General features: G+C 39.4%; 5 protein-coding genes across 8 annotated transcripts in view; 3 read left to right on the top strand and 2 right to left on the bottom strand.

The window, feature by feature from the left end:
- Nucleotides 1-11593, top strand: part of LOC128855493 (adenomatous polyposis coli protein) — a 45184-nt gene extending 33591 nt beyond the window's left edge. For both annotated transcript variants that reach the window (XM_054090442.1, XM_054090443.1), the window contains exons 3-6: nt 65-758; nt 884-1040; nt 1123-4007; nt 6075-11593. In XM_054090442.1, coding sequence (XP_053946417.1) covers nt 65-758; nt 884-1040; nt 1123-4007; nt 6075-7677 — 5339 coding nt within the window. In that variant the 3' untranslated portion in view covers nt 7678-11593. The remainder of the gene's footprint in view (nt 1-64; nt 759-883; nt 1041-1122; nt 4008-6074) is intronic.
- A 242-nt stretch (nt 11594-11835) lies between these two features.
- On the bottom strand, nt 11836-13605 carry LOC128855498 (vesicular integral-membrane protein VIP36). Its single transcript, XM_054090452.1, has 5 exons — nt 13377-13605; nt 13155-13270; nt 12883-13080; nt 12481-12810; nt 11836-12405 (listed from the first exon to the last, which is right to left on the bottom strand). The coding sequence occupies exons 1-5, from the start codon at nt 13510-13512 to the stop codon at nt 12199-12201; spliced, it is 987 nt and encodes a 328-aa protein (XP_053946427.1). The 5' UTR covers nt 13513-13605; the 3' UTR covers nt 11836-12198.
- A 2667-nt stretch (nt 13606-16272) lies between these two features.
- Nucleotides 16273-17940, top strand: LOC128855499 (TBC1 domain family member 7). Of its 2 annotated transcripts, XR_008453734.1 has the most exons (4): nt 16273-17019; nt 17108-17336; nt 17398-17550; nt 17641-17940. XR_008453734.1 is itself a non-coding variant. In XM_054090453.1 (3 exons), exons 1-3 carry the CDS (start codon nt 16466-16468, stop codon nt 17482-17484), a joined length of 870 nt encoding a protein of 289 aa, XP_053946428.1. In that variant the 5' UTR covers nt 16273-16465; the 3' UTR covers nt 17485-17940. The 2 variants fall into 2 exon arrangements, 1 of the variants encoding a protein (XP_053946428.1); XM_054090453.1 differs by having other exon boundaries at nt 17398-17940.
- On the bottom strand, nt 17471-18277 carry LOC128855500 (28S ribosomal protein S24, mitochondrial). The gene is made up of 3 exons (XM_054090454.1): nt 18189-18277; nt 17927-18134; nt 17471-17858 (listed from the first exon to the last, which is right to left on the bottom strand). Exons 1-3 carry the CDS (start codon nt 18204-18206, stop codon nt 17569-17571), a joined length of 516 nt encoding a protein of 171 aa, XP_053946429.1. The 5' UTR covers nt 18207-18277; the 3' UTR covers nt 17471-17568.
- A 1153-nt stretch (nt 18278-19430) lies between these two features.
- LOC128855496 (protein RUFY3) overlaps nt 19431-21570 on the top strand; it is a 37565-nt gene continuing 35425 nt past the window's right edge. The window contains exon 1 of one of the 2 annotated variants that reach the window (XM_054090449.1): nt 19431-19926. In XM_054090449.1, coding sequence (XP_053946424.1) covers nt 19650-19926 — 277 coding nt within the window. In that variant the 5' untranslated portion in view covers nt 19431-19649. The remainder of the gene's footprint in view (nt 19927-21570) is intronic. The other variant, XM_054090448.1, reaches the window with a different exon arrangement.

Raw genomic sequence — 21570 nt, 5'->3', positions numbered from 1 at the left:
GTTTAAAGTTTTAACTTTTTTTTTATAATAAATGTTTTTAATTTCCCCATAACCACTACTCAAGGCGAGGAAGAAGAGGCTGTTAGCAACATCGATGACATATTGCTCGCCAATTGCATCAATATGGGCATGAATCGCACAACCATAACAGCTGCGGCATCAAAGAAGTCCATGGCGAACACAACTAGTGGTCAGAAGGGCACAGATTCTCAGTTGACAGCCGATGAGCCAAAGCACTACTACACGGAAGATACGCCGGCATTGCTCTCAAAGGTCGGCAGCAATACCAACTTGTCAGCGATTTCCATTTGCTCCAGCAACAATATGGAAGAATTGAAAGTGCCACAGCCGCCTCCGACAACGGCTATGGGAGAGTCCGATAACCGACACTCGCTTGTTTTATCCGATGACGTGTCATCGAACGCCTCTGAGAGTGGTGCAACAGGCCAATCGTTCGACTTGTTGCAGCAATGCATAGAAGTAGGCATGAAAAAGCCAACTGCGCAGACAAAGCCGCATACAAGTGGCACAAGCGTGCAACATAGAGCGATGATGTCACCACGGGTGGCGGATCCAATAGCAATGCTGCGACGCGGTGGTAATATCTTGCCGCCTTATTTGCCTGTCGCAGACGAAACGAATAAATTTTTAGTTGAAAACTCGCCATGCAATTTTTCTGTGGCTTCGGGTTTGTCAAATCTGACCGTGGGCTCCAGCTTGGTGGGACCCGCCGTTCAACTAAAGAGCAGCAAACCAAGGTAAGTTACTTAGGATAATGTCTATAAAAGCAGAAAACTAGTCCCTTCCCATACAAAAAATTTACTCTTTGTTATTTGCTTTTGCACTTTTTTCTAATTTATTTAATAACCTTTCCTTATCTTAGCGTCGAAAACGCACCAAACATGCCAGCGAATACCGAGTCCGAGGCAGCTGTCGCAGTGGTGCCTGAAGAGGGTGCTTGCATGGAACAAAAATGGCAGGACGACTCACTTAGTTCCTTGTCTATAGACTCTGAAGACGATACGAACTTGTTAAGTCAGGTGATTAATCACTTAACATCCATACATATAAACTCCCAAAGGTCATACTAATGATTTTCTCTTCACTTTTCGCGTCAATCAGGCTATTGCCGCAGGCTGCAATAGACCGAAATCAAACCTTGGTTTCAGTAGCACATCGAAAACCAACAACAATAACAAGCGCACATCACTGTCCGCCTCACAGCCCATTCCCATCAATGCGGCCACCTCGTCATCCTCTCTTAACTCAAGCGCCACAGCACGACACTACCTGCGTCAGGAGCAGCAAACGTCCGCCGTCGGTGCTGGCAATACTTCCATTACAACTCATCGCTACCAAAATGGAAATGACTCGTATAGTTCGGTGGATTCGAGTGACTCCAATGATAATCAAGCCAAATCATTATTTGAGCTGTGCATACGAACCGGAATGCATAAGCCTACCCGCGACGGTGCCAATCACCGCCGCCAACACATGTTGAATAATCGCCGTGGAGGTAGTGGCACAACTCAATCGAATCCGAATCTCAAACAATTTGACTCTTTACCATTGCAATTGCACGCACAACCTAAGCCAATGGCGTTGCCAACAAACATGTCCACGGCTCTAACAGCCACAACAACTACTGTCAATCGCCATTTACGCGAGCGGGAGCGCAAAGATGAAAAACTGCTCTTAGAATGCATTAACACAGGTATATCGAAAAAGATTGGCAGCAACAGCCACAGCCACAGCAGTAGTGTAGGCAGCGCAACAGTTGCAGCAAAATATGCTGCTGACAAAGGCACACATTCAATACCCATGCCCATATTTATTGGTGGCGATGGCAGTCAAAGCACCGGGACCGGGTCAAAAAACGTGCTGGCTACGTCTGCGGCTGCACAGGTGCTGTGTCACCCACACGCGGCTACTTTATCCTCAAATGTGCACAGCACAGCAGCTCCAGACGTAGCAAAGATGAACAACACCGGCTACAACAGTCACTTCACCACCACCTTCAGCAGCAGCAACAGCAACAACAGCAACACGTGCACCGACACCAACAACTCTTGCAGCAGCGTGAATTGTTGGGAAACGAAGGGTATCAACAACGTCGACATCATAGACGCAGCAAGAAGTCCAGCGATGGACACCACCATCACAGCACACAGCGACGTAAGTCTTCCAAATCACGTGAACGCAGCAACCGACCAGAAAATGAGCGATACTGGGTATAAGGAGGATCAACCGGTTGACTTCGACCAGCCATCGGCACAGGAAGAGTTGAATAGTCCATCGGCATCGTTCGATAATACTGTGACCAGTGATGATTCGAATGAATCGTTCATAATTGAGACCACTGTCTCGCTAGAAATGCGACAATCGCGTAATTCACCGCCACTAACAACATCACAAAAGCACAAAGATCCTGATTTGATGCTAAAATCTGTGGAGCGCCTGACACTGGAGTTTGTCTCATCTGCTGAACAGTTGCGCACTAACGCCACAAGCGTTTTGGCGGAGGGTAGTGTCGCTGAACAACATCGCATGGCGTCAGGTGGCGCCAGTATATCCATTGGTGGCACCTCGAACTCCAACAACACCTGGAATGAGGACACCTGTCCTAACGACGACGTCTCTTTTCCCAGCGTTAGCGTTACAGCACCCATAGTCGCATCACTAAATTACGATGACAACGACGATGATGATGACGAAGACGTAGACCAAGCCACAGAAGCAGATCACAAAGACTTGCACGACTTTGCTGAAATCACTCCAATAAATGAGGAGCAACCGCAACCTTCACTGTTAATGCTCGAACGCGCTGACACAGGCACACAACCCAGTTCATTGGAAACGGAAACCGAAACGGATACATTGGTAAACGATGGACGCAGCATAGATATAATTTGTTACAATGAAACTCAAGAGTCGACCACCAGTAGCGGCATTAATTTTCAGTTGGGTGGTGCTGTTCAATCAGCAGCGCTTTCTTTGGGTGGCCATCATATGTTCTATGGCAGTAACAGCAACGCAGTGGCCGCGGCAGCACAAGCCGCTGCCGCTGCTGCAGCCATGACAAATTCTACCATCATCGCCATTGAAGCACGCGCCCTAGCGGAGAATCTGCAACATGGCGGTAGCGTTAGTGCTGACGATGACGACAGCGTCGATTTAACATTCAGCATCAACAGCTTAGATTTGGACAATATACGTCCGCCATCGGGTATGGAATCACTCAATATGTCTGGCTACTACCATCAAGAACCGCAGACCAACGCTTTCCATTCGCTTGGCGTATTACAAAGGCGTAGCAGTAGCACCCCGCAGAGTCCCCAAATGATCATGCGCTCGCCTAAATTTCCGCGTAAATCACTACCACAGGGTTTAGTGGCGAAACGCGCGCTAGGCCAACTACCCGCACACCTGAGCGGCAGCGCCGAAAGCGTTAATTCGAGCTGCAATTTACTGGAGAACATCAAGCCTCCATCATTGATGGATGAATTGTTAGACTCCATGATAAGTGTGGCAAGCATACAATCGGAGGTGGCGGATGCAGAGTGCAGTATGGCCACCACTCTATCAGTAGCCTCAAACTATGAGACAGCAGCAGGCGGTCAAGTAGAGGGTGGTGATTATGACGATAACACCATAACGCTTCAAAGTTGCTACGAAACAATGCCACATGACATGGACGCCGAAGAAAACTCGTTTCACAGTGGCGCTGGCAGTACACCACTGCCAACAGACGACTGCGAATTTAGTTCAGCGGAATCTACGCCACAGAAATCAGCTGCATCACCAATCCCGCCAAATGGCGAAAAACGCACTTTGACGCCAAAACAGAAGCGAAAAGTAGCCAAGGACCGTTACCGCACCTTCACTATATCCTCAAATGTGGCAGTAAGTGAGGAAGAACGCCAGCGATTAGAATTGGAGGAAACACAAATGTCAGACGAGACTTTGCAGATCGAAATAATCGAGACGGAGGCTGTAAGCAGCGCTGGGTGAGTGATTATATTTACAAATATTTAAGGAATTCATTTTATTTTGGAGTACGCAGATCACTATTAATAAAATCTGGTAATATAACTTTCCACGTACGCATGTATGTATATTAGCTGTTATTACAGCCTAACGAAGTCAAATAGGTAGTTGATACACAAACATATACGAGGGTAATTTGAAAAGTCGTGGGTTTGGGGTTAACTTTTTTTTATTACTCGTCATAGTCTGGATAAGAGGCGGAATGTGAAACGAGTTGGAACACTATTTCCATTAATTTTGCTATCATAACTGCTGAAGTGTGAGCTGGTGCGTTGTCATGATGGGCAAAGAAAATCACTCGACTTCCTCGATTCAAACGAATGCCCAACACAAGGAAACTGGCACTGTCTAGTGCGCCGTCCGAAGAGTGTACAGCACTCACCGCCATAAAAACCCAAGTTAACCATTCCCATGGCAGCCGGTTCTACGTCACCGGAATGACTCGGGTTTTTCCCGACCAAGGGCTGCCGCCCTGTCTAGTGAACAGTCTATCATCCCACACCCAAATTAACCGCGTCTTAGTAACGCTGCAGCTGAAGAAGGCTTTTGACACAGTCAGCCACTCCACGCTGCTAGATGATATTATACAGTCGACCCTCCCGCCGAGACTGAAAAGGTGGTCCGCGCAGTATTTAAGCGGTCGAAATTCGTCAGTCATCTTACTTTTCAACTTATACACATCGAAGCTCCGCCAACCACCAGAGGGAGCCTCACCGGTCTCCTTGTGCTCCTAAACAAACGATTATCTCACCAGTCTTTCGCGCTTTTTCACTGTGAGAAATCTCCAACTTTCCACCACTAAATCCAAGGCGACCCTCTTGACCACTTGAACGAAGGAGGTCAAACTGCAGCTAAAGGTAAAAGTCGATGACACACCAATACCGACAGTAAACAACTCCAAAATTTTGGACCTCACCATTGATAGTTTGCTCTCCTTTTCTGCGCACACAAGCGCAATTGCTACTAAGGTCCAAAACCGCAACAAAGTCCTCAAATCGATTGCCGGCAGTACTTGGGGCAAAGACAAAGAAATGGGGCTGGCGACATTTAAAGCAATTGGCCGGCCGGTTCTGAATTATGCTGCATCTGTCTGATCGTCTTTTTTTCTAGAATGACGCCCATGGAAAGCAAACTCTCATGAGCACTGCTGTACCGGCATATCAGTATGCATAACTTGTAGCCTCCCAGCTACACCTACGTACTAAACAAGTTCTCTACTATTTACCTCTCCCCGCGGAACTGCCAAAAAGGTATTGTTTGATCGTCTGGCACAAGTGAATCGCAGTAGATAAAGCTACAGACATGTCAAAAGACTGCAATCAGGACAGCTACGGGGTGCTTCCATATGTCCCCCCTGCAACACCTACACGATGAGGCATCAATGTTCCCAGTCAAGGAGCAACACAAAATGCTCAGCAAGAAGTTTCTCCTAAGAAGCTACCGAATGTATCTAAAGAGTCCAACCACTATCTATTGCAGACGAAAAGCTTCAGCTGCCTCGCGAGACCCGCATAACTTTGGCCCGATTGCGTTCTGGATACTGTAGCAGGTTAAATCCCTACTTATCCGGAATCGACCCCAACATACCCAATATATGTCTAGCATATGAAGGCATACGTCTACCATTAGATGAGTTAGATGCAGACGACCGGTAACTACACCGCACTGACAGGGTTTACCAAGCTGCTACAACAACAACAACAACAACAACAAACTTTGTGTGTGTGTGTGTGTGTGTGTGTGTGTGTGTGATCTTCCAGGGGATATTACTTACTAAAATAGGTACCCTCCACGAGAATGCAAGTTTTTTAAATTAATAGTATATAATAACAGAGAGCCGTCAGTTTTCCTTCCCTGGATCTAAGTCGTGTCTGGTATTTTAAGAATAATTTTAGGTATTCATATACGTCATATTTTGAACAATTTTAGCTGATCAATTTTTCAACCCTTTTCCATTTTCTAATTTCTGCATATCAACTGTTGCCTATGGTAAGCCTCTAATATTTGTTTATTTATTTTGCTTTCAGATCTTCCAGTCGCCGACGCTCAGATGCCGAACGTTATCGCACCCAAACAATTGTCTACAATACTTCAACTACAAAAACAACCACCACTATCGCAAGTAATGATATGGAAGCTAATGAAGCCAACGCCAACGCAGATGAGTCGGCCGGACCATATTCTTTAACATCCACCGACGACTGCGCCTCGGAAAATATGTGCTCGCTACGCGCCATGACACAAAAGTTCAAATTCATAAATATGCCTATTAATATATCAAAAACCGCGCCAGAAGCAGAAGCAGCAGAAGTGAGAGGCGTTCCAGATGGCGGCGACTGCACTAGCATTGAATGCGATCAAAACTCAGAGACCGAATCCTGCCATGATCAACACGAAACATACGGTATCGCTGAAAATTACGACAACCAAAGCGAAGAAGACGCTTCTGACAATAGTGAATCTGAAGAGCATTCCTTAGCTAAATCGCCAGCACGTGCGCGTATTACCAAACCTACTGAGTCAGCTGCGGCCGAAGATGTGTCAAATAATGATCAGGCAAAGGCGGTGCGTGGTCGCAAGAAACCGATTTACATTTCACCCTACAGCATACAGTACCAACGTACAATGTCACCCCAAACGCGCATTGCTACCAATAAAAGTTTGACGCCAACTAAAACAGCGCAACTTCATATGCTCCGTAAACGCGATACAAATGTAGTAGCGCCGGATATGGCTGGTACGCGGTTGCCAGCGCCGAAAAAAGTACAGACCCAAGTAAGCGCTAGTGCGCAAGCAACAACCACTCAACAGGGAGCTGCGCCACCTTCACTAGACCGTCAGGGTACATTCGTGCAGGAGGAGCCTACGATTACGACATGTCAAGTGCCTGTCGTTGTATCAGATGTCAAAGCGATATTACCGCCAACCACAGCAACAGCTGGCGGTAGCCCGCAACGTAGTTCGAAGTTGCCAACAAAGCGTGCAACCGCCGCGGTCGCTTCGAAATCAACAACGACGTCCACACAGCCAGCCATCACTCGCAAAATACCAATAGCTGCGAAATCGAGCTCCCCAAAACACCGGAAAGTAGTGACAACAGCTAGCGCCGGCATGCCACAGCGCTCCAACAGTAATGCGGCCATACGCGTGACCAGCAGCGCCGCACGCGTCAAACGCGTATCGGCTACAACACCGCCAACACGCAGCAATTCGAACCTGAACAGTCGCGACACGGTAGCAACAGCGGCAGTGCAAGCAACAAAAAATGCAGCGGCGAAAATTAATCAAGCGCAAAGTCGCATAGCCAATATTTGGAAGCGTGTGAATGATGCGAAGAGCAAGCAGCAGGAGCAGCAGAGAGTGCCGCGCGCTAATGCGGCACGTGGCACACCGGCTGTGGTAAGTAAATTGAAGTCGCAGCAAACGAAGTCATCGCCCGCGCTAAATACGCCCAAGAAAGCGGCGGTGCAACGAGCAGCTCAGCAGCAACAACAACAAAAAAAGCAAACGTTGACACGTAGCTCAACGTTCGATAACACGCCGAATGGTGTCGGTGGTGTACTACAAAATGTATCAACGAAAATCGCTGTAAACGCCGGTGGTGGGCTGACGCGCGGCGGTAGAAAGTAAGCAGCGAAGTAAACTTGCATTAGCCGTAAAAATTAGCACACTTTTACATGGTAATTGAGTTCAGTAGAGGTCTGTGAATTGTTGTAGCCCAAATCAAGCGCAAGTGGACTGTATAAATGTAGTGTTATAGTAAATTTTTGGTATAAATGCGCTGACTGGCATGGGGTAGAGCGAAACATCGACAAAAGGATCGGTAACATTAGAACCCATTTGCTTGACCTGTCACGATGACAACAACATGAACCTTTTATTGGAAATATTCAAATCAGTTAATCAAAACTCAAGCACTTAAGCGCATTTAAGTATTTTTAAGTTAGTGTTTAATCAATGTAGTCAAGTAAACTCATGAACACTTAAAGAAAAAGCACTTAGAAAAGTCCACAAAATGCTTTAGAACTGAGGGGAGACTCTGAGGGTTTTAACCGAGTTGTAGGCCAAATTACAAAATAGTTTAGAAAAAACAGTGAAAGGTAAGAAGTCGTGACATTTTTAGAAGCAATCGCGTGCGAACATCAAATAAAAAATATAGTATATATAGTACGTATGTAAATACATACATACATATATGTATCTGATTTTTTTTTTTTTTTTTTTTTGTCATAAATGTAAAGCATTTTGATACATTTGTTCAGCCAAATCAATGCATTAGGGTATTACCAATACTCTTGCAACTTGAAAAAAAAATTAAATTTTTTTTCAACGATCAATCTTACGTCACTACGCAAAAGGAAAATACATGAAATCTTTAGTTCAGCTTTAATTCTTGTTTTTCAATATTAGTAATTATGCCCCGCATTAAAGAATGTGTTGACTGTTTGTCAACTGTCGTTTAGTCTATGTGCGAGCACGAAAAGTTGTTTGTGTCGAATCGTTTATTTAATAATTTTTATAATCAATACGAATAAGTAGCCACTGAGTCAGTGGCTCACCGTATCACCGTACGCGTGATTTCGTTGCTTCCATTGTGGCAAAGGCGTCTCCTGCCTTTATTCGATAACGTTAATATTTATTATGTGCTTATCAACAAAATTTATTTATGCTTAAGGTAGCTATTTGGCTTGTTTAGGTGTGCCACTCCATATAAACATTATGCCAATTTTAGCTTTAATGTCTTAAATAGTAAGTTTCAGGTAGCCGGGACTTTGTTGAATGTTTGGGCTCAGATAAATATATCAATTTTCATTATCAAATATCAAAATTGCTTATATAATAGCTTTTTTTGGAGTTGAATTCTCTCTGGGTGTGTTGTTTTTTGTTTACTTTTTGTTTTTGTATTGAAAATCTTCAAGTTTCATAAAAGCGAAATGTACGCAAAAATTTGCACCACTATTTTTCAAGTGGTTTTTTAGGTTATAAATTGAGTTTAAATAATTTTGGCAATGCAATTCTTGTAGGCTCTCAAAACGATTACATTCAAGGTTTGTTTGCTTTCAAAAGTGACATTCGAAGAATGAATTGCAATTCTTCTAGGCTCTCGCAGCGAAATTATTCAAGGTTTGTTTGCTTTCAAAAGTGACATTTGAACGATGAATTGCAATTCTAAGTATGAGTTTAACACACGCCTGCATTTATCATGATAGCCTTGATTTGGCTGTAGAAAAACGTTATTTATTTTTAGCTTTCAACGATGAAGTAAAATGCATCCTTCGAAGCTTTCGAAAATTAATCTGGGTTTCAGCAGCCACATTAATGCGTTTTGTTGATATTCATAAACATATGAAATATAATGTAAATACTTTATGAGCTGAGTTTTCCATGAAATACTCCGCCTACAACATTTTAAATCCCTTTTATTTTTTATGAATTTGTATATAAACCTTGTGGGAATTCACTCAGCAAAGTTCCAGCGCACCAACTTAAATAGACTACTTTAATGTTAAAAACAAATAATTGGGCTCGTTCATATTTACCGGCACTCTTTGCGCCTCACGCTTGGTGTGCACACTCAGGTGGTTATCAATATTTATATTTCCTTATTAGCCTTGAACTATTATTATTTAACAATTCAGATTTTAGTAAGATTTATGCTGCAGAAAAGATAAATTAAAATATTGAGTCAAAATGCTGGTTCGCAATTGGACCGGCTTCTGAAAAAAGCAACTTAAGATTTCCAACAGTGGACGAGATACCTACTTAATAATTTTGTGTTAAACTTTTGAAAATATTATGGTATTATGGTAATATTGTGGTAACGAAGTACTGCATTGCCACGACAGCCGATTCTACGTAACCGGAACGAACTGGATTTGTAGCCGGCCAGGACTGTCGCTTCAGCAGCATTCCCCGTTCATGTATGGAGAATGTTTATGCTGCTACAACAACAACGAGTACTTATTTTCAAATATCGTTCAAAGCTGCAGTTGATGCTCGTTTAGATATTGAAATGACCAGAAGCCGATCAGTTGTGAACGAGTAGATTTTAATATTGCTGCAGTTTGGGCTGTTTAGTTGTTAATTCATACATACGTATGCACATACATTTATATTTAAATATATACTTTGCTGCTACATGGCGTGCTAAATAATAAAAAACTAAAACTAAAAAATGAAAAATTGAAAATAAGTCGAATTTCTCATCGAAACCAAATATTAATATTTAAATTTCTCAAAAATTAATAAATAAAAATAAAATGTATAAAAACGTAGCAACGCTTAGCATTAAGGCAATGTAGTCTTCTATTTTTTTTCGCTAATTTTAAAGACTTGAATTTTTAGACTTAATTACATATATGGGCGTTTCTAAAGTGTTATAAAACATAAGGCCTACATACATACTTACATAGTTACACAAATGTTGTGCGTTCATATTTTCCTTATAAGCGTTTTTTGTATGTATACAATGCGGCGTATTTATAAGATTGCGCGCCAACATTGTTTTTTCTATATTATTTTAATTTTTTTATTATTTTTGTTTTTTTTATTCAGTGTAAGCTGTAATTGTAATTGTTAACAGCAAAGAAAAACAATACGAATCTTAGTTTCATCATTTGAACGCATCTTTCTAAAATATTTCTATGAAATTCGAATTGGAGCGTTGCGTTCGAGTGCACTTAAAAAATGTAAGAACAATTTGAGAATTCCTCATTAAAAATATGATTACAAAGTATATAGCCAACACAAATCTTTCATTGTAGTAATTCGATTCTTTTGAATATAAAGAATGCGAATTTACTTAATTTGTTGCGGCGTTTCACCCAATAACAAAAAGTATAAAATATGAATGTTAATCAAAATGTTACTCCATTTATAAGTGTTTAATGTTTCCAAGCTATGCACAGGCAGTCTTGTTTGGTATGTTGCTTCAAAGCATTAAGCGCCCGTTAAATTAACCAACTGTTTAACTGCCGTATTATTTATTTATTATTTCTTTGTACTAATCATCAGTTTTCCATTTACAAAGAATTTGCGCAGCCATTGCGCGTTCATTATTAGCGAACCAGTTGGATTTTAGTCAGTCGACCGGCAAGTTAGTTATAATTTTACTATACCTGTATGTATATGTTGCAGTTTGTTTGAAAATATAAAGACTTAAAAATAATAACACGTACATTTATTAAATACAAATTGCAAACAATAAAGAAAAATTAAAGATTTTCAGAAATAAGAATGTTCCTTCGATTCCAATTAATATTCTTACATACATACTTACAATAAATAAATAAAAACACCTACGTAAATACATAATTAGAAGTAATATTTCGATAATACATCGTTGGAAAAAAGCGTACAAGCATAGATCTACTATATAAACCTAATTGCATACATACCTTCATATACACATACACCTGTAATAAAAACTGCTTAATAAAATATGTTAAAAACGGCGTTTTATTTCCATAGAAAAGAACCCAACCTAACCTAACCAAAGGCGGAATATTTCTAATGCTGGTAAACGCAACATATGTACATATATACATACAATAAAATCGGAAAATTCGATTAAAGAACTGCTTGCTTGTTTTTTCTTACCTGGCATTACGCACACTTTATCCAAGGTCCATTCGTAAAGCGTTTCTTTGTAGAGGTTTCTTATCGTGCTACATACACAGATACATACCTTCTCACCAACTATTGAATATCGCATGTGATTTTTTACTTTTACGTTTTTTTTTTATTTACAATTATTTTATATATTTCTTTCTAATTGTATGGTTTAGAATAAAAAAAAATCTATGTAAATCTAGTTGATAAAATAACTTCATACCGTGCAGTATGAAAAACTTGTAATACCAAATGAACGCAATGACTTACATAGATGCGCCCTTTTACATTAGAAGCAACTTTCATGCCGCATTTGTCTAGCAGTACTAAATTAAAATATATGTATGTATATAGACAAAATTTTACATTAAATACACAATAAATTAGCATTTAGTGTCATTGCAACAAAAGTGTGAGTGTGCTCATGTTGTTTGTCGTTTCTGTATTATGTCAGTATGTATTTGATATATTTTGCTAAGGAAAAGTCTATGATGTCTGTCGTGTGCAGTGGAAGTGGAAGTAAGTGTGTAATGTATATGTTTAGTAGAAGCGTTTTCTTGAATTCTTCTCTTTAAAGTATGAGATCGCAAAAATGGCGCCCGCGATTGCAACCAACATGCCGAATAAAAGTATGAAGAATATTTTCACATTTGACATGCCCGGCTTGGGATCGTCTTTGTGTTCACGTGGCGGTTCGTAGGTTTTCGCACGTGGCACAATTTTAGAACGTGCTGATATCTCTTCCGGCTGCAAGACAAAATAAATGGAAAACTTGAAAATATGTAGCTAAGGCGTAATGTTGTAGCAGAAGGCAAAACCCACCGTCACATTTATATCAAGATCGTAAAACTTTACACCAACGATGTCATGATTGTCGGATAGATCTCCAGTTGTCGCCGACAATCCGAGGAAGTATCCCGTTGGCAATTCAACATCGTTCACCACGAAACAACTCTTCCACTCGCCTCTATTCTCCATATCCGTGGAGATCGAGAGTATGTCATTTTCATAACGTATGCTCACATGTGTCTCATAGTCCACATTACGAAAACGCACCTCACAACCGGCAAGTTGTGTATGTGTGCCATCCCGGTCATGATCATATGTCCATGTGCCATTGTTTATCATAGCACTGAGGTAGGGATGTTGATGCTATTACATGAATAACAATAGAATTTATATGACAATGATTTGATCTTTTTCATTTATTTGGGTTAGTCTTACATTGTGTGGTCCATTTTGATTGCTGTAAGTGTCCAATATCACCGCCAAACCGGAGAAATAGTCTTTGCTGCCAAACACGGGACCTCCCTGCATACGTTCTTTGGTATACCAAATAGCAAATCCATCTCCGAACAGTTCATTTCCCCTTCCGTGCACCTTGAATGTAACATGTACCTCCCAGTTGCGTGTCATAACGGGCTATGGCATGAAACAGCACACATTAATATGTTCCTCGCAACCTGGCTTCGTTTTCTTTTTTATGCAAAACTTACCGAGTAGTTCCAAAGTGCACCGCTCTTCGATTGCAAATCTGGCGTCAGTCTTATGTAGTTGCTAGTTACCATTGTGTGTCCAAGAAAATCCCAATATGGTAAATTTATACCAATGCCTGTAAAATGTAAAGCATCGAGTAGTGCGTGAGCCTTTGCTTATTTAATTTTCTTCATTTCAATTGCGTCGATTAAATTAATCGCAATTGGAAGCATAAAACTCACCCTGGAACGGCCGTATCAATGAATGCTCACGTTTCATATACTCATTGCTACTAGCAGAACAATCGCCCTTTTCCAGCAGTACTATTAAGAGGATTAGTAGCCACCAAGCCCACTTTTCCCGGCACAAATCAATCATTTTTGGTAATACAATAACGAATTCGTCAAGAAAATTGCGTTAATTACTCAGCTGTCAAATATTTGCGCTTATCTTGAAGAACGCTTGGAGAAAGCGCCGGCCGATAGTACTGTTTGATTTTCACTTGACAGGGTTTCCTGAGCTATACAATTACCACAGATGACGTTGTCAAATCCAATTTTTAAAAAGTTGGTACGTAGCGCTTTGTAGTTTTTCTTTTTGCCTACATTTAATTATTCTTTTATTCTCGCGTAATGATGTGTTAGCGATTTGACGTGACTTGAAAACACTTTCTGTCATAAAAATCACATTTGATGAAGTCTTACTGATTAGGTCTTATAATAAATGCCGTTAATAATCACATTTAATCACAGCAGTGTTATTTTTTGTCCGCTGTGAAATTTAAATATGTACATATGACCGTATACAAACCTGGCTTCGAGAGCGTGACGTCACGACTGGCTGTTAACTTTTTCCGTTCTCCTATGAATATGTACTTAATTTGCTGTTATACCACTCTGATTAAACCAATCCGTAATTCAAAAAATTGTTTATCCACATAATAATTAAAGACACGTCTACAAAAAAAATGTTGCTTCGGTTGGCGTTCACTTCTCTTTGACAGTTGACTATGAAAGCATTCATTTAAGTGAACACGTTTAAATTGAGAAAGTTGGGCACCTCTTACGTTTTCGCGTAACGATAATGATCAGACGTAAAAAATAATATTAATACAAAAATTATGAACCCAAGTTAAACTTAAATGAGTATAAATTTAGTAAATCCAGTTATTATTATCGTCGGCCGCTGTAGCCAAATGAGTTGGTGCGTGACTACCATTCGGAATTCAGAGGTTCGTAGGTTCGAATCTCGACAAGAGACCAAAATAAAGAAAAAGTTTTTTTCTAATAGCGGTCGCCCCTCAGCAGGCAATGGCAAGCCTCCGAATCTATTCCCGCCATGAAAAAGCTCCTCTTAAAAATATCTACCGTTCGAAGTCGGCTTAAAACTGTAGGTCCCTCAATTTGTGGAACAACATCAAGGCAGACGCACACCACAAATAGGAGGAGGAGAATACAAGATTGCACCTTTCGATCTCGCACTGACGTCAATGCTGCAGATAAACAAACGAAAGGAATAAAAATTACTTGCAAAAAGGAAGAGTAAGCGGAACAAATAGAAACTGCCAAGACGCCGTTACATAGAGCAACTTTTGTTGAAGCAACTCGTAACTTGTACAACTCGCTTTGAGTTTTCATTCTTCTCAATGTTGTTGTTGGCTGTAAATGTAAAAACTAAAGCAATTGCAACCAACGGAGTTTCCTTGTATGAACGACAAGCGCAACACCGACTGAGAATTCGCATAGTTGAAGCAACAAAACTTTTCCTGTATGAACACGGTTCATGCATAAGAAATTATACACACATACACACTTTTTTGCCACGACATCATCGGAAAACACTGCATTTGGAGGAAATATTTTTATAATTGGTGCTTTCAAAATTTATTTTTACTAGTTTCTTTAATTTAAAAATCCATTGCCAAATCATTTACGGAATATTTGCAAATAAACACGTTCTCTGCCTTTTATTTGCTTATCTGCAGCGCGCATCGGTTGCCAAAATCGCGAAAAACGAAGTAGCGGTTTTCGGAAGGCCTCACCTGCATTCTGTCAAGGACTGTATCTCCAGGAGTGCTTCCCAAACATTTATAGGAAATGGAATAATTTCTGTTACAATAAGAACAACGAAAAAATGCTAGATTATCTTTTTGGTATGCAACTCCAGTTATCGAGAAGAAGAAAACCGCAAAAAAAAAATAAGGATTATCACTAGCTTTCTTCAGTAACCTTAATAATACTTATCCAAACTTAATATCAATTGCCAAATATTAACTTCGAAAAAAAACAGTTGACAGATAATTATCGAGGTTGCAATTAATAAAGTGGATTCATTTCCGGAATCTGATTCAATAATCCTGACATACCATATCTCGGGTGTTTTTTATGGTGCTCACACTCACCAACGTAAACATATGCCGGTATCAGCTGACAGGATGAAACTAATGAGAGCCCTTCTAAATGAATTCTCACCATCGTTCCGTTCCGTAGTATCACAGATAGTTGTTTTATCTTGTTGGTGAGTTGGTGAGTGTCACCACCATTAGCTGCATGCGAAATATCCATATGGACAACTATGACTTGACAGCCGAGAATAGCAAACTGTGTTTATATTAGTTTGGGGGGAAAAAAATTCAGTATTTTTATCTTTTTTTTGCATATATGGCTTAAAACCATTTTATAGTCTATCTTTACCTCCTCGTTTTATAGTATATCTTTACCTCTTACCGCTTGCGACCACTAAAATGTCGGGAAACTTCGATTATTTATGTGATTTGTGCGACATTTTATTTAAATTAAAAATTCCTTAACGGAATCGACGAGACCAAAATTGCTCGTAAGTAGTTGTTACAACAACATTCACATTTTCAGCGGCTTGCATTTTCACCTTGATCAAAGAAAATTTGTAAAATGTACCGGTTTTTCTTTTTGTTGAACTCCATTCTTAACACCCTGTAACTCACAACTGAATGGAACGTACAAAATAACATATTTAGTGTGAATTGTCACTTAACAGCCATCATAAATTGTTTGATCGATACTTTATCACTTAAAGTTCTCATGCACCCTAAAGAACACCTTGTATAATAGACATATCGTTTACTCGATATAAATATTAATGACTAAAAAATCGATTACTCATTTTATTCCTATAGTTTATTGAAGAAAGGTTTTTAAATAGTGCACATAACTTCGCGACTGAGAAAGTTCACTAATTTGCGTTATTAATACAATGTAGAATAAAACTTTAGACAATTTTCTGAAGTGAATAAATTTCATTACGTCGCATACTAGTGCATTGGTCATATAACCAGAACAGAAGGTTGACCATAATGGACGAACGAAATTTTCGCTCAAGTTACTATGAAAAAGTAGGATGCTATTCTGTAGAAGAAAAGAAATCTTTGAATAAACTACTCCAAGACAATATACGGAATCATTCTAAATTAAAACAGTTTTGTTTAAGTTACACTGTGCCCACTGCACAGCGCGGCCTATTGTGGAGTATAATACTCGGCGTGTTGCCTCTACATAAAAACTCCATGGATTATATCTTAGAACAACGTACTGCCGTCTACGAGGACTTGCTCCGCGCAGTAACTATGATGCAATATATCGAGAAGACTACGCCTAAAAGTAAAGTACTACAAACAATGTGGCTTTTGGAAAATGGTCGATTGCTACATCCGTTGATTGGTCCACCTGAAGATGACAACAATTTTATGGAAATTGTGAAAGTGCTACTGCAGATATTTGACAACGATGTGGAAACATATTGGATAGCTAAAGAGTTCTTTGCATGTACAAAGGGCATAGAACAGGAGTGCCCAAAGCTGAAAGAGCTGACACAGACGTTGCTGAAGCGTGAAGACATCGAACTGAACAAGTAAGTTTGTGGTTAAAAAATTCGTTTGGAAATTATCTATAAATATATTCAAGTTGACTTTCATTATAATTCTGCTTCTGTTTTGCAGCCATTTAGATAAACTAGGCGTTTTTAACTCCAGTGAAATTTTAGAAAAATGGTATGTGACGTGTTTTGCTGGAGTCATCACGGATACGGCGTTAGTGAAAGTATGGGACAAAATTTGTGGAGGATCTAGGAAGATAGTCGTTTTCATATTCCTGGAGCTAGTCAAAACATTGAGAAAGCGTGTACTGAATTGCAACTCAGTGCTTAACTTAAAAACACTTATTGAACAGGTTTGCTATTGAAAGTTGTGCGTATGCTCAGTTGGAAATTCGTCACCATTAATAATCGTAGGTTAAAGATCAAGATGCTACCATTGTTAACAAAGCCATTAAGACTTGGCAGAGTAATAAGAATCACAACGAGATTACTGTGCACTGATAAAGGGATTTTGGTAGGGCTGCGCTTTATTTGGTTACTTCGTCTGCTTATTTCACCAACTATAAGGTAACTAGGATAAACAAGTTAAATATACTTGAATATAACATCTGTTTTATCCGCGACTGTTTGCAACTCTAATGTGACCGGACATTGCAGCCAATAGGATAAGAGTTCTTCGGTGTAACCAATAAGAAAGTACATCTTGCGAGGGCTTATTGCTTGGCGGACAATGGCTGCTATTCTTATCATGTTGTGCTGTCTTTTGATAATCACTTCGGAAACAATAAGGGCATGCCAAGTGCCGTTCATGAATTTTCGTACAAACAAATCCTCAATGGCTGTCTGTGAGGAGCGTAGTCCATCCAACATCGTTGCTGTGGAGAGCAAGTTATATTGATAAAACTAGTATATTGCAATTTTAATAAATATTTTTTATACGTACACGTATTCCATGAATTCCAAGACTTTCGATGTGCAATGTAATGGGGTGGGTTGGCCATTTCATAGGTGAGAGGGCGGTTACGTTTTGTCGTGACTCGATAACGACCGGCTTGCACGCGGCTGCATACTGGACTTGTGTGGAATGCTGCGTTGGTGGCGACAATTGCCTGTGCACAAATATTTGTGTCCACCAGAAGTTGCTGTGTACACTGTATTGGGTGAAAGCTATAATAAGTGTAATTTGATTTAAATTATTATTATACCTTTCTGAGCAAGCTCATCTTTTTCTCGTCAAAATAATTATAGTTATTGTGCTAGCAGCTGTTTTCCGTGTCGTAACAAGAAATGTCACAATGGCAGGGACTTTTATAATAAACCGATAAACGATAACAGAGCATAGGTGGAGTGATGTGAATATTACATATATTTATATTAGGTCTGTTCATGAAGCAAACAACTTGTAACTATTGTCTCAAGTTATCAAGTTTCGTGTACGTGTATCCAAAAATTTCGCAAAGTAGGGGAAAGTGAGTGAGCAAAATGACATTCTATTTTGAGGGAAAGTTGCAAGTTTTTACTGCATAAATTTCTACTTGTAAGAATTTGTAAGTGAGAAAAACAGCTGATCGCAATGTAAAAATAAAAACGAATTCAAATTTGTGAATTGAGTCAAAGTTTTAAATTTAAATAAAAATCGATAATGTAAGAAAATATATTTTAGATAAAATTTATAAAGTTTAATTGAAGTCATATGTTAAATAAAAATTGGCAAATGGTATAAAGGTATGCGCTTCTGAACCACAGTCTCCAGTCACCGTTACTGCAGTTTCCGAAATATAAGTCGGAAGCATTTAAGGTATCTTTTGTGTATTAAGCTTCTACTTCTTGGTTAGTACTTAATTTGGTAATATACATATATAGGCTCGAATCTCGTTGAAAGATCAAAATTAAGAAAACAGTTTTTTCTAATAGCGGTCGCCCCGCCAAGCTCGGTATTTTCCATTTTATTTGCTTATTTATTTAATTTAATTCTGTTGCAGCATAAACATTCCCCATACTTACATACGGGAATGCTGCTGGAGTGACAGTCTTTGGCCGGATATAAATCCGGGTCGTTTCGGTAACGTAGAACCGACTGTTTTGGGAACGTTAATTAATTAATTTAATTCTAATTAGCTTAACTGAAATTTGTTTTCTTTTTCTGATCTTTCCCTTCAACAATTTAATCAGCTGCTCATAAAACTTGTAAATTGCCACTGGTTTTGCGATCACGTACTTGTTTAATATTTTTCTCTTTGAGAGGGGATTCTCAGAAATTAAGTAACTGTATAATTTTTACATGAACAGACCTATTATATTACCAAAGTGTAGTGAATTGTTCGATCATTTGCGTTCTCTGCCCATGGTAATGTTTATAAATATTTGTAGTAAATACATTTTCTTAAAAATCTGTTAGTACGTTGCCGATTGTTTTATTTCATTCCTATTAGCATTTTGAAAGCCACTGCAGTGATAACTGAATTGTCAAAAACAAACGAAAAAAATTGTTTTGGTTACTTTACCATTTTGTTTGCGTCGAAGGTGTTTGTCTGGGCATTTACAGCATTTATTTAATTTTAATTCTCATTGTCTGACTTTTAAAAAGCATTTCGATACTTGTGTTGTTTTAATTGGCGGTGCTTAACAAGTGTTGTGTTGTGTGGGAAAGTGAGTGTTGTACGAAAATGAGTAGTTCCCGTAATTTGTTGTTACGAAGTCCAGATAGTGATGAGATCGTCAGCAATGCGTCCAGTAATCTGTTGTCTGGTTCTCCTTCATTGTCGTCCCTTAACAGATTGCGAGATACTTTCCGACGTTCGGAAAGTATTTCCTCGCAAATTAGTGCAATAGTGTCGAATGCAGCTGGTGTTGTAACGGGAACAAGTAACGTTCAAACTGGAATAGCGTCGGAGGCATCATCAGCTTCATCACAAACTTGTACGCCCAAAAAACGGAAGCCCGGTGAGTTGACGATTTTTATTTATTCATAATAATTTATTATTTCATATTTTCATTCTGCAATTTTATTGGCAAACATTTTTGTATTTATGTACCTACTTATGTGCGCATTCCAATAGACATACATACATACATACATATTTATGAACTATAATATATCAGATCCAACAGGTGATATAAACGAAAGCTTCCGGAAGCGATTGTATGCCCCATAGGGCATTCATTTTACGGAAAATGAAAGAATTTAGCCATAACATCAATATGTTAATACATATATACATACATACATATGTATATAATTGACGCACACATATTTGTCGGATGTTCGGCCGAGCTGTTCCTCCGATTTGTGGTGTGCGTCTTGATGTGCATCCACAAATGTAAGGACCTACATTTTTATGCTGCCCCCGAACAGTAGACGGTTTGTTATGACGAGCTTTTCTTTGGCTGGAAAATTTGTGTTTAAACTTACTAGAAATCGGCGACATTTGTTTAAAATTGTGTATGAATTTATGACTATTTAATGACTATCTAATTTACATATACTATAAATTCCATAGGACTACAATACCATATTGATTGAAACATTTTTGTAATAGTCGATAGCCGTAATTGTTTTAATTTTAGAAGTTCATTTTCAAAACAACTCTAGATATTTTTATCTGTTACAAAGTAATTTTTGGCTAAATAACGCAGGTCGTTTGCGAAGTGTGGTGATTAGATTCTAATGACTGCATTCGGGGGGCGGGAGTTTAAGAAGGTGGTAAGAGACGCCTGATGAATGCTGTTTAAAGCCTGTTTATAAACTGTTGGGGTCCGCAAGTGTGTGTGGTCCTGGATCTCGTTAGTTAAGTGGTTTTTTTAAGCAAGACATGTTTACAACATTTACATCAATCACTATAAGAAGCAATGTGTTGAAACAATGGTCGCCATTTCATTAAATTTTTGACGCATTTTTGTTAATTCATTCTTTCAAGCAAGCAATCAAAAGATAACCGTGAAAAGGTTCTATTGGCAATGATTTTATTCAAACTTATTCATCTTTCTCGTGTTGGGAGGGAGTCTCTCCGTTGGTATTATAGGAATTAATACTGGCTCCAAATTGAATATAGGTGCTTTCTTTCCGTAGGTGGTTTCTTTTCGATTTTAATGGTATTGGTGGTAGTGGTATAGCAACAATATAAACTTATTTGCGTCAAAAAGCAGTCTTCAAATCTGCAAAGCGATATTGCGTGTTGATACTCTGTTCTTAAGTATTTTCCCAGGTATTGTATTAAAGTTTTCTGGGTATCTGGAATAATTACTACGCTGATACTCCAATCAGTTCATTGACGGTGGGCAGTAGTTGTCGCATATTGCAGGATTTCCCTCTACTTTTTAAGTTCTACACAAACTTTATATGTAGATACTTCATCATCATATTGGCTATTGCGGCCTTCTTCTCTTTTCATCGCGTCGTTGAATAATACGCTCGGAAAATGAAAGCTGGAGTCAAGTGTTATGTTTTCTGGCTGGTAGTGATAGATGCGCCGAGAATTTGCCCTTTTATTCATTAAAAAGAGTTTTTATTTAGCGGCTTCCAAACTCAACGCACAACCATTTCTGGGATGTCCTCCCGGGATTCTCATTCTTACTTTTCCTCGCCTC

This window comes from Anastrepha ludens, chromosome 2 (assembly GCF_028408465.1).
Source record: "Anastrepha ludens isolate Willacy chromosome 2, idAnaLude1.1, whole genome shotgun sequence".
NCBI lineage: Eukaryota > Metazoa > Arthropoda > Insecta > Diptera > Tephritidae > Anastrepha > Anastrepha ludens.
This window is presented reverse-complemented; position numbering and strand designations above follow the sequence as displayed.